The sequence below is a fragment of the Teleopsis dalmanni genome, chromosome 1 (genome assembly GCF_002237135.1).
Source record: "Teleopsis dalmanni isolate 2A chromosome 1, ASM223713v2, whole genome shotgun sequence".
NCBI lineage: Eukaryota > Metazoa > Arthropoda > Insecta > Diptera > Diopsidae > Teleopsis > Teleopsis dalmanni.
This window is the reverse complement of record NC_051846.1, coordinates 183,062,544-183,075,693: the sequence shown is the minus strand read 5'-3', so window position 1 is coordinate 183,075,693 and position 13,150 is coordinate 183,062,544. Positions and strand designations below refer to the sequence as shown.

The 13,150-nt window shown below is 29.9% G+C and overlaps 2 protein-coding genes across 2 annotated transcripts; one reads left to right on the top strand and one right to left on the bottom strand.

Annotated features, from left to right (window-relative positions):
- Positions 1-926: 926 nt before the first annotated feature.
- Positions 927-3,375, bottom strand: LOC119666863 (glycoprotein-N-acetylgalactosamine 3-beta-galactosyltransferase 1-like). The gene is made up of 4 exons (XM_038076142.1): positions 2,858-3,375; positions 2,702-2,804; positions 1,213-1,500; positions 927-1,127 (listed from the first exon to the last, which is right to left on the bottom strand). The coding sequence occupies exons 1-4, from the start codon at positions 3,373-3,375 to the stop codon at positions 927-929; spliced, it is 1,110 nt and encodes a 369-aa protein (XP_037932070.1).
- A 5,735-nt stretch (positions 3,376-9,110) lies between these two features.
- Positions 9,111-10,697, top strand: LOC119670620 (general transcription factor IIH subunit 2-like). Its single transcript, XM_038080952.1, has 4 exons — positions 9,111-9,250; positions 9,385-9,586; positions 9,647-9,786; positions 9,851-10,697. The coding sequence occupies exons 1-4, from the start codon at positions 9,186-9,188 to the stop codon at positions 10,674-10,676; spliced, it is 1,233 nt and encodes a 410-aa protein (XP_037936880.1). The 5' UTR covers positions 9,111-9,185; the 3' UTR covers positions 10,677-10,697.
- Positions 10,698-13,150: the final 2,453 nt, after the last annotated feature.

The window sequence follows — 13,150 nt, the reverse complement described above, 5'->3', positions numbered from 1 at the left end:
ATATATAAAAAATTTACAATGTATGTATAATGTATGTATCCAAGGAGAAATGTGCACAACAACAAATGCTATTCTTCTAATACAAACAAGATATGGCAGAAATAAGACGATATCCTTTGATTGCAGTTGTTATTTTATGAAGTTTGTGCCCGTTCAGCTGTTGTCCATGCACTCGTACTACTTCATTTATTATGAATAAGTGCGTCGCTTTTGTTTTCTACTTGGTGTTCCTGCCGCTGCTCCTGCTCCTGCTCATGCTTCTGCTCCTGCTGCCGTCGTTGCGACTACTTTCTGGTACTATTTTTGCTGATGCTACAATGGATATTGCATAAATGATGCAACCCTTACTGATTTCAATTTTTAAGTTGGCAACAATTGGACACGTAGTTTCAACATGAATTTTCTTGTTAGAAGTTATGGATTTTACAATATTTTTCCAACTCTTAAGGACCCTTCTGTGTTCTAATTCGATAAGGATTTGTTCAAGAAATTGACTTTTTAGGTTAAAATTTATTTATTACTATTTAGGCGTCTTTTTTAAAGCATACAGTAGTTATAAGATAAATCATTTAATTTGAACTAAAATAATGAATAATAAGATTTAATAAATTATTATATATTGTTGTATATTGGGACGGAATATTATATTAAGTAAAACACAAAATAAACGCCTTATTCGTCACTAGATGGTGTTGGTACACATATTACTGACAACATTAAACCGAAACGTTGTTTTTGAAACAGATATTCGAAAGGTCTCTGTGAAGGTTATGTGTTATTTTTTACCTCTATATTAATAAGTCATATTGCTTTAAAAATTAATGAAATACCACAAATCATCTGAATCCTATACTTCGGTACAAATTAACTCTAAAAAGTCAACAACTTACATTTTTAAAACAATATCTATATTTACACATATAAATTCAGAAGTGATACTCTATACTATTATCAGATTCTGGTATTTTAATTTCATCAAATATTAATTTTTCCGGTAATACATCCTCCTCTTCTAGTTCATCTAATCCAAACACTTCCAAATCATATTTTAAGAAATTGTATACATCCATATTATGCGAAGCGACATAATGAAATGAGACCACATATTTTGAAAGGCAATCACGACACTAAATTATAATTAAACAATTTAATTAATTAATTAATAATTATTAATTCATTAATTTTATTTATTCAAATATTAGTAATACTCACATTATGTACATGATAAAAGCTATAGCCATAATACCAGAATTTTGTTCCATAATAATTGGGTATGAGTGTAGCGAATGGTTCAAATGGTGAGAAACGTTGCTTATAAAATTTATCACGTCCATCACCAGCCACTACGCCTGAAGCCAGAAGACATTTACCAATTTCCACATCTTCTGCATTATTGTTCTCATTAATGCGACATTTGGTGGAATCGTTGAGTCCGATTTCTACAAAACGACTAAGCGCCTCTTTACTAAGGATATAACCACCTCCGCCAGACATGTAGGACTTGAAGTTGAATTAAATTAAGAATTTATTTTAAAAAATTGTTGTCCAAATTTTAAAATATTTAATTATTTTAAAAAATTTTAAAAAAAGATAATCGACGGAAGTGTAATATTTGCACAAATAAATAAAAGAATTTAATTAAAATAATTTACTATTTCATTATAATCGTTTTAATTAATACAGTTTTTATTTTGTTTATAATAAATGTTAATAATAATTAATATTAAAAATATAAATAAATAAATAAATTTATAAAATAAAAAAACTTATAATATATATTTATAAAAGTTAAACGAAAGAGGACTCTTCAGAACTAAAATTCGTACTAAAATATTATATGACTATTATAATTTTATATATGATTATAATATATATATATTATATATATGACTATTAATTAAATTTATAAGAAATTGTATAGTATTTAATACTATATATAGTTTTAGTTCTATAATATAATTTTACATGGATATCACAAATCAGACACTAGTAAGAAAATAAAATTTGAAAAATTATACATAAAAAAATTTAAATGAAAATTAAGTAAAAAATAATTACAGTCAATTAATTATTTTGACAACCAATTTATAGTATATGATATATAAAATATTAATATGATATATATAATATAATACCATATATTAAAATTAATTAAAAACCTTAAATAAAATTTAAATTATTGCGTAAATGGTTGTAAATAAATATTTTAAAATATTAAATATTAATGCTATATATAACATATATAATAAATTTATAAAATTTTAACTTATTTTAACTTATTATTAATTATATTATTAAATTATTAAATGCAAACTTAAAATAATACATTAATAATTAATCAAAATTGGAGCTAATTAAACTAACTAAACGTATAATTAATTTCTCATCTTATTTATAATATTAATTAAAAAACTTCTTGTTAGTCAATATAACTAGTTGTTGTTAATTTATTTGTTTAAATATAATAAAAAAATAAAAAAATTTTAATTTCTGATGAAAATATATGGACTGTACTTTCGTTTTTTAATAAGAGTTAACAAAAAAATAAATAAACTATTAACTTGGAATTTTTAAACAAAATTAAATTAAAATAGTACATAAAAATTAAATTTATCAACTAATTAAAGTTTTAAGTATCTCAATTAATACTCATAAATATATAAATAAATAAATAAATAATTGTTAAGTTTAAAACACTTACACTTATATTCTTATTATCAAGTTTAAAATTATAACCAAAGTGTATCGGCATATCTGGTGAGTACTCATAGAGCAAGTAACGTAGGTTTTCAACAAAAACAAAACTAAAAAATATATTTCACTAAATTAACAATTATAATAAATTAATTTTAATTACGTATCATCATCCGCCTTCATAAACCAATCAGCCTCATCAAAATGATTATTATAGATGTATCTGAAAGCTTCTCTCGTTTTGCCCCATAAGAACTCGTATTTATCTTCGATTGGCACGATTATTGTTTCAAACTCGTCATCTGTCTTAGAAGTTACGAAAAACAAGCGTGTACAACGTTTACCCCACGTATGCAAAACATGCAAGGCTTTGGTTTTATGGTTCTCCGGTGTAGTCATCACCCAACACAGTACACGTACTTCACGTTCCAAAGTTTCCGCTAAGGTCTCATTTCGCAGATTGTGTTTTCTGTTTCTTATCACTTGCATATTATTGACGATGTCATCAATTTCATTATTCCAGTTTGTATATAAAATAATTACAGAGATTCCTACCAGCAATAGAATGAGCATACGTTTCGGATAGCGATGAATCCGTCTACGAATCGGTTCACCAAATGGTTCTTCCCGTATTTTATTAAAATCTGTATTTTGTGGCAGCGTTAAATGAAATTCCGTCATTTTAATATATTATATATGAAAGTAATTAATTTATTTTTTTTTAATTTTTAATTATTTTAAAAACGCTACAGAAGTGAATTCAAGAAATGCCAAGCGGTAACTGATTACTTAGTAGAAACTAGAACGGCGTTGTCGTATCAGACTTCGCCGTTATCAATTAACATGAAATGTCAGTTTCGGGAAGATATGATAGCGACTTTGAAAATGTTGGAAAACGAGTTAAAGTTGTAATTGTGGATATTTGGCAGTTAACGTAAAGTATTTATAAAATTATTGAATGAAATTGAATGGGAAATTTTCTAATAGATACTTTTATAAACTTATAGATATATCAACATGTTAATAGATAAACTACTCAATCAATTAAAAAACCTAAATAAAAAATTTTAAGTGAATATGATTAATAACCGTACAGTCAAAACAAAAATTTTTGAAATTTAATAGTTAATTATAATATAATAACATAATAATTAATCAAATAGAAATGTTTAAAAAACTGAATAAAATGCATATATATATATTTATTCTAGAATTATGAGATATCGGATTGAGAAAGCCTATAGACAAAATGTATGCAAAAGTTCAACAGAGAGCTTAGTAGTATTTAGACAAAAAATACTATATATCTAAGCCAAATTTGTAAATAAGTGAGTGGAGGAAGAGAGCATGTTCCTGCTAGGTAGTAATTATTGACTAATATTAAACTCTATGCAAAGGGTTGTTGTAACCACGATTGTAGAGCGGAATAACACAGAAGTTGTTGGCCAGATAAAGGACCAGGAAATATGGAGGCTTGTTCTTTGTATTATTAATTATTGTTTATTAGATAGAAAAATAACAAGTTAATAAATGTCAAATTTATACCATAATAAATCTGCATATCCACATAAGTAAATACATATATTTAACTACTGAAATTTGCGATATTTGTGAACAATACTGTTCACTATCGAATCTCATCATCGAGTCCTAAAACCATGATTAGAGAGCAAGATTCTGTTGATTACAGAGTCTCGTGACTGTGATTAGTGAGTAACATTCTGTTGACTGTTGAGTCTCGTCACCCTGATTAGGGAACAACATTCTGTTGACTGTTGAGTCTCATCACCGTGATAAGAAAGCTAAACTCTGTTGACTACCAAGTCTTGGCACCGAGATTAGCGGACAAGACTTTTTTGACTACCGACTCTCGTCACCGTAGTTTAAGAACAACATTCTGTTGACCATCGTCTCTCGTCACCGTAGTTTGAGAACAACATTTTGTAGATTATCAAGTCAAGTCACCCAAATTATAGAGCAACAATCTGCTTTCTACCGAGTCTCGTCACCCTGACTAGGGAGCAACATTCTGTTAACTACCGAGTCTTATCACTGTAGTTTGAGAGCAAGTTTTTGTTGACTACAGACTCTTGTCACCGTGATTTGAGAGCAACATTCTGTTGACTACAGAGTCTCGTCACCGTGGCTTGAAAGCAACATTCTGTTGACTATCGAATCTCTTCATCGTGATTTGAGAGCAACATTCTGTGGACTACCGAGTCTAGTCACCCAGATTATAGAGCAACATTCTGTTGACTAGCGAGTTTCGTTACCACGATTAGAGAGGAACATTTTGTTGACTATCGACTCTCGTCACCGTGATTTGAGAGCAACATTTTTTTGACTACTGAGTTTCGTCACCGTAAACAAATTTTAATAGAATTTTCTGTTGCTCTCAATGTCAAATTTTTAATTTACATTGTAAATAACATAGCGTATAGTTTACATATTTCAAAATAAATTAATTAAATAAGTAATAGACTCAACATATACTCTCGTATTAATTAATTTTCAAATTTGGTATCACAGAATTGTTAATAATTTAAGAACATGTTGTGCAATATTTTGTAATTATTTTCAGAAATTACTACGTATACTCGCAACTGACAGGCATTCGTAGTTACAAACCAATACCAGTAAATTTCTATTAAAAATACATTTAATTTCTGCAGATAAATTAACATGAAGACTTTGTGGGACATGAAATTTAATACACAAATTATTATAAGTTAATCTGCAGGAAATAAATTTGAAATTATCATAAACGAGCCTAAGTACAATGGGCACCTGATAATAGGCAGGACAATACATTTATAATTTGCATTGTTGCCAGTCTACCGAGTACTTGCTTCCCCAATTAATGCGTGCCTGGCTACAAGTACGAGCAGCACTGGTAATCCTAATGCAATTACATCCGCATTAATTATAACGTTGTCAACGCCACAAAGCCTCATCATGCCAAGTGAATGAAATTCGGCTAATTCAACTAAATGCAAATGCGGTAACAATTGGTCGGCCCCTAATTTGTGACCTGGAAATATTGTCATACATACAATTTCGAAGCCAACGCCAACGCCAACACCAACACCAATACTCGCTCGCTTCAGATGACATGGAGAACTTTAAAATCAGGTGCAGTAAAATGAGTAAGAATAAATTGCAATATTCGATGCATGGAAAAATTGTGCTAGAATTGATGTTATTTTTTTTTTTGGATTTAATTTTTCATACTGTGCTTCCGATTGCTATTTGTGTACTCTATATATAGACGTAGTAACTTTTAATTGGTAATTTGATTACATTACAGCCGAACTACGCGTTCTGGTCTATTATTTGGTACACTAGAGTAGAAGGCTCGATACATGTTAGTAGAGTCTTCTACGCGGTAACCTATTCTACGCCATTCTGCGCGCTACTCCGGTGTCGCAGAGTCGTCGTTTATAGCATGAGGTACGCTTAGGGCTAGTGTGTTGCCTCTTCTTGTTGTTCTGTTACTTGTTGCCAGCAAATTGTCGATTTTGTACCGGAGTTCTAAATAAACATGCGTACATTTACCTCGAACTGCAATTTAATATTGCCTATCGGCGTAACTTGGATTGCAGCTCATATGGTGCCACATCAAAATAATATGTTACTTCGTCAAGTGTAGTTTGGAAGTATTGAAGTTTGCGGCTCACTACATACAACGCATTAATCTAATTTCGCTGTGTAATCAATAATGTTGAAAGCCTATAGTATACTTGCATTAGCGTATATATGAGCGCAATATTCCGCCGTCATTAATAAATATGACGCTTATTACTTCGAAAGGCCGAAATCCACACGGTTTCGCACGTGTATTTGGGCGGATTTGCGTGCGTTGCCAATTTGGGTTACTCCAAACTGAGTTGGCTTGGCTTAAATGAAATCCGAAACAAACTGACGTACTGATGAATCCAAGTTCTGGTGTTTTGCTTTGGTTTCGTTTCGTCTGACATGTTGATGTATTATATTATTGTGCTTAGATTTCGGCAGCTGTAGGTAAAATGAGTGGACCAAAATTGTGCTAACTAAGAAATAAATTAATGATTGGCAGCAAAAGTAGTTAGTCCAAAAAATTTAAGATAAAATTTGTTTCATATCATTTAGGATATTTTATATATTAACTTTTAGTTAAATTTATTCTTTTAGTAGTTACAATAAGTTATTTCTAATCCATTCTAACTCAACAAAACACTAGTAAATTAAATAAATCAGTATTAAAAGTGATTGGGGTTACTTATGGTTACTTATAGATCGTAGTCAATTTCTAATAGACTCTGAAATATTTCTCATAGTCATTACTCATAGAATAAACACTGGTAAATTAAACAAAACCGAATTAGAATGGGTTGGGGTGTTACTTTAAAGTGTCAGTCAAACTCTATTCAGTAATCTGCACTATAATCTCACATATTCTTCTGCGAGATCTTTAACATGAGATCTTCCATGAGTTAAATATAATAAAACACTAGCAAATTACATAATTCCGAGTTAGAAGTGTGAGGTTACTTATAAGTCTTAGTGAATTGCAATCTAATTCCAGTGTTCGATAATTTATTAATATGATTTTAGAGGTATCATCTTCCTTGAATAATTCTGTTTATTTTACATTATCTTAAAGACAGATTAAAAAATTTATTGAACGACAATATATTTGATAATATGGGGCATGCGGAGAAACGCCCAAAGATAGGGTGCTACTTACTAGAAATATGTAATTCCTGAACGGATTGCCTCTAATATAGCCATTGCCAAGAACGCCGACAAGTGCGTAAACTTTTCAATGAATCTGCCCTAGCATAGGCATTGTCAGTAATGCTAGTGGATAGAGTTCTATTTATTAGATCCGTGCAGTTTTATTTACAGTTGTGCAAATATTCATAGTTTAACATATAGTAAGGAGAGGACCCAGCTTTCACTCTAAAAAGTAACACATTCCACATGTGAGACACCACAGGAGTGTCTTTGACTCATGAGCTTCTACGACTACACATATGACCTATAGATGTAATAAAAATAAATTAATTGCATATCATCTGATCTTAATATCATTCTCATTTTCATATTGATAAATTAATTAAATTAACTAAGTTAGTTAATTAATCAATTAGTTTATTCATTATTTAATTCTTTTGTCTTAAGGAAAAAATAAATGGTAAACATATAGGTATCTATTGCTATATATAGCAATGGGGGAAATGTTCTTTAATAGCTCCTATCTAATAATCTGAACATATATAATACTTAAATTTTTTTGAAAAAGTTTAACGTATTGTAAATTGGACAGGACTACTAAATGAAGCCATCATAGAAAGTTAAATTGATATCCAATATGCTATTGATACAAATTCTTCATCCATAGGTCTAATTTAGAAAGGAACCATTTTTAACTTAATTTAAGGAAATTTGGCAATGTGGTTGTGCAATCATTTCACAACTGCACGACAGTTCACATTAAAGGCCTTCATTGTGAATAAACATGTACTGACATGTTGTTATTATAAAGTTGCAGACTGTACAAATGTACAGTCATGCTTAAATTCTTATAAGAACTAAATAGAAATAGAATATAAATAGAATATATATTCCAAAATTTAATGACATCTCTTGTTATTATAAAGTTGCTGACTGTACAAATGTATAGTCATACTTAAATTCTTATATAAACTAAATAGAAATAGAATATAGGTAGGATATATATTCCAAAATTTAATAACATCTCTTGTTATTATAAAGTTGCTGACTGTACAAATGTACAGTCATGGTTAAATTCTTATATGAACTAAATAGAAATAGAATATAAATAGAATATATATTCCAAAATTTAATGACATCTCTTGTTATTATAAAGTTGCTGACTGTATAGTCATCTTTAAATTCTTATATAAACTAAATAGAAATAGAATATAGGTAGGATACATATTCAACTGTATTAACATTGGACAGGACTCTAAAATGAAGGTGTTGTAGAAAATGAAATTGGTATCCAATATGCCACTGATACAAATTCTTCATTTTTAGGTATACAACGAGTATAGCATGGAACAATTTTTAATTAGGGTTCGAAATTAAAATGTGGTTAATAATATTATGCTTTGTTATTAAGCCGTCTTTGTTCTAGCGTCTGGCTTTCCCTTGATACCTGAAATGGGTATTCAGCTTTTGACCTATAGTGCCAATATTTGAATTTATCCATTTCCCATACCAAGGAGATGATTTTATATATTATTTCGTCATAGTTTTTTCCCTGAGGACTAATAAAATTTGGCAACGTGATTGTGCAACTAATTCGCGGATGCAACACTTTTCTTTTTGAAGTAATTCACAATAAAGAACTTTATTGTAAATAGTAATGGCAGACATTTTGTTATTAGATTTTATCTTTTGTGGAAAATTCTAGTAAAATTTGCGCGCTTTATAAGTTCAATAGCTTAAAAGTACTGTAAGTTTTTACATTAATTGACAGAATCATGGAAGATCAAGGAGATAATTCAAAAGACGAATTCCTTTGGGAAGGTGGTATTGAAAAAACTTGGTAAACAAATATTATCTTTTATAACTTTTCTGAACACAATGTATTATCTTTATGTCTCTTATATATATATATATTTATATTGGATTTCGGTATTATTTTTAATACAAAACGAAAATTATATGTTCAATATAAAGGGAAGCTGTACGCGAAGACGATGAAGGTCGTTTGCGTACAAATTTGTTGAAAACATGTCTCAAGGAGCCCCGTAAAGGTGGGTCAGATGGCGCTCCATTGAGTAGATTAAATATAATGCGCCATTTGTATTTAATTATTGATTGCACCGAAACTGTACAATTAACAGATATTGAACCCTCACGCATGGCGTGTACACAAAAGGTTTGGTTATTTAAAGTTAATATTTTCACATTTGCTTTAATATTTTGCTTTATTTTAAAGCTTTTGAAATCTTTTATTGATCAATATTTTGAAAAAAATCAGATTAGCAAGTTGGGTATAATACTATTGCGTGGAAATCGCGCAGTTTATGCAACTCGGTTAACTCACTTACCAGAGGAGCTGTATGAAGGTTTGGAAAGGTGAAATTTCACTTTATAAATATAACTTAATAATACTAATATTTATGATATGTAATTCTTTTAGTTTTAACAATAGCGCTTTTCCTGGTGAGCCATCCCTGGTGAATGGTCTGGAATTAGCTATAGAACATTTTAAGAGTTTGTCGATTGCTGTACCAGGAGAAATACTAATAATAATGAGTTCGTTGTCAACTTGTGATCCATCTGATATTAATATCATCTTAGAGACGATAAAGGAAGCAGGCATAAGATGTTCCATGATTTCATTTTCGGCTGAGGTGCGCTTATTTCGTTATTTAACTCAACAAACCAAAGGCGAATTTGATGTTGTGTTGGATGGTTCGCATTATCGTGATCTGTTACTAAAGCATTGTGTGCCCCCACCGGCAGCATTGGTTCAAAACCAATCGTTAGTTGTTATAGGTTTTCCATCATATAATGATGATAAGAAGGCAATACTTCCATGTGTTTGCCACACGGGCAAACCCGACGCGCCATTAACAAGTGCTGGTTATATCTGTCCAAGATGCTCAAGTAAATATTGTGAAATACCTTTTGAGTGTGAAATATGTGGTATGAAGTTGATGACTGCTGCAAACTTAGCACGATCTTATTCCCAACTATTTCCAATGAAGCCATTGAAAGAAGTGCCTCGAAGTGTAGATATTAAAAAATGTTTCGCTTGTCAGGCATCGTTCACTGAAAAGGATAAAACTGTTTATTATTGTGAAATCTGTAAACGTCAGTTTTGCCATATTTGCAATACTTTCATGCAGAATACCATGAACATGTGTACTGGATGTGCTGATATTCCTAATCTCGCTTGGAAAGAACGTATTAATCAAGTACAAGAAAATAAAACTAACGAAGGTGGTAGTGATTCCAAGTAAATTTCTTTTTGCTCTACAGAATACCATTGGAAAAAAAATTTACTCATATTCATATCCAATTAAAACTTTGGTCAAAATTTATAATTATAGGTTTAAAACCTTTTTTAATAAAAATAAGATGATCTTAACTTAAAGTTATATAAATACAAATAATCAATAAAGCAATGTCTATTGCACATAAGACTGCTTTTAATGTAAATCTTTTTTCTTAGTGTGAAAATAGATCTGATTTTTGAGATTCGTAAAGGTTATTTTTGCAGCTTTAGTCCCACTTTAATTTAATGAACCAAGATTGAAAAGATTTTCTAGCTAGATGATTATCCGAATATATATTAATGCTGATTAAATTTATAGCACTCTATTAAATTTTGATAGAAGGTTGTGGAATTATTTATCATTAGGATCGATAGATGAAATTTGGGTTAATAAGTTTCCGCTTTCAATTTATCAACCAATCATAGGCTTTGGGGAGACTGTAAAAAACTCATATAATTTTGTTCACTTTATTAAAAGAATTATCGACTTTAACTTACACGAACGAATGTTATGTTCATATAGCGTATCTGAATAATAAGTAGTAGTGCTACAGTCTGGAGGTGTGCTGTCATTCCGCATGTGAGACATTACGCTGAAGAATAGAGAAGTACTTGCTATTTGCTAAATATTATGATGTATGTGTAGAGGTCTTATTTCATAGAGATATGGCAGCTATAGTGCAGTTCCATATAGAAGAATGAAATTTTGGAACAAATATCTTAAAGAGGAATTTCCAGATATAAAAACCTAGAGATAGTGATGCTCACAGTCTTGAGAGATTTTTTTATAGGTAGGTTTCGGAACAGTAGTGAACTACAACAAAAATTTTTTTTTAATATTTTTTATAAATTGGGTTATTGGTTGACTATTTAGCTGTTTCGAGTATTGCCAAGTACCCATCATTAGTGGTCGTAGAATTATTTTTTGTATTTAATTATTCGCAAATAATTTTTTGAGACTGCATAACCCAAGATTTCTTAATTATTATTTTAAGAATTAGCTTCGATTTTTGTAGAACCAAAATGGAATACAAATAAAGTGAAGTTATTATTAATCATCAGAAAGGACAATAAGAACAGCGCAAACTATGATATATGTTATTTTATGCCTGAAAATCGACATATACTAGACTATATAATAACAAACTCCCTTATTTGTTTCATAGAAAGTCTGGAAGTACTGGACTCGATCTTTTGCACACGTTCAGTTAGGATGAGGTGGTGTAAGCTTCACATTTCACAGATAACCATATATAATATGAAGCTAAATATCTGATTTGGCGTATCTTAAAGTTAAGATTTTTACTTTATGTTTAGGTATAAAGAAGGTTTCGTGAGAATCAACAGAAGAAACATAGTCCCAAACTGTTTGTGGGGGTGTAAGTCTTCCAAATAATTTCAAATAATAATTACACAAAAAATATATTATTTTATTAAACAATCATAATAAATTAATAGTTAGTATACACACAAGTGCTTCGATTCATTTCAGAAGGATTTCAGCCCTTTATTTTATAAAACAATCATGATACATTAATTAATAATAAGTATACACACGTATAAATACAATCCTTCGTTTCACTTCAGAAGAAGTTCAATCCTGCAAGACTACTGAATTGTTGAAGCCCTTCTGTGATATGGAAATATATGCCATATGCTATATATGGCATATATATACTCATATATACATGAGTACATATGAGTATATATATACACACGTATAAATACAATCCTTCGTTTCACTTCAGAAGGAGTTCAGCACTACAAGCCTACTGAATTGTTGGATCCTTTCTCTGATATGGAAATATATGCCATATGCTAGTAACAAATCTATTATGACCTCTGACTATGAAGGTAGATACACGGTCGCAGTGCTCTGCTCAAATGGGAGCTAGTACCCCGTTCTTTCTCTATCTCTATCTATGAAGGTAGATAATAAGCAATAATATGTCTTCTTAAAACTTTAGAGCTGTGATCAAAGCTCTAATCGTTGCATTTACTGAATTTTTCATCATACCATTCCTTTCTGTTTGCCACTATATAAAGTGATTTTAAAATTTCTCACACCTTCTAATCTTCTATTCTTTTTTTAAACAAGTAGAAGAATTTCTTTCATTTTTGAAACTATATAAACTATTTTACCTAAATTCCTTTTAATTTACTTTGATTAAAGTGACTAAATAGCAACATTCATCATCCAAAAATTAAGCTAAAATATTGTGATGTATCACAGCTTCGAAACTAATATGAAAAGTCATTCACATCTGTCCATTTGTATCCATTAACTTATTTTCGTTATTAATCTGGAAATTATTTTGCATTATTTTGTGTGTTTGAAATCAATTGAGAAGGTTGATTTGGCGAATTATTTCACATGAAACTAATATTTGCTAACGGAAGAATGATGAATGAAGCCTAATAGAGATTATCATTATAACT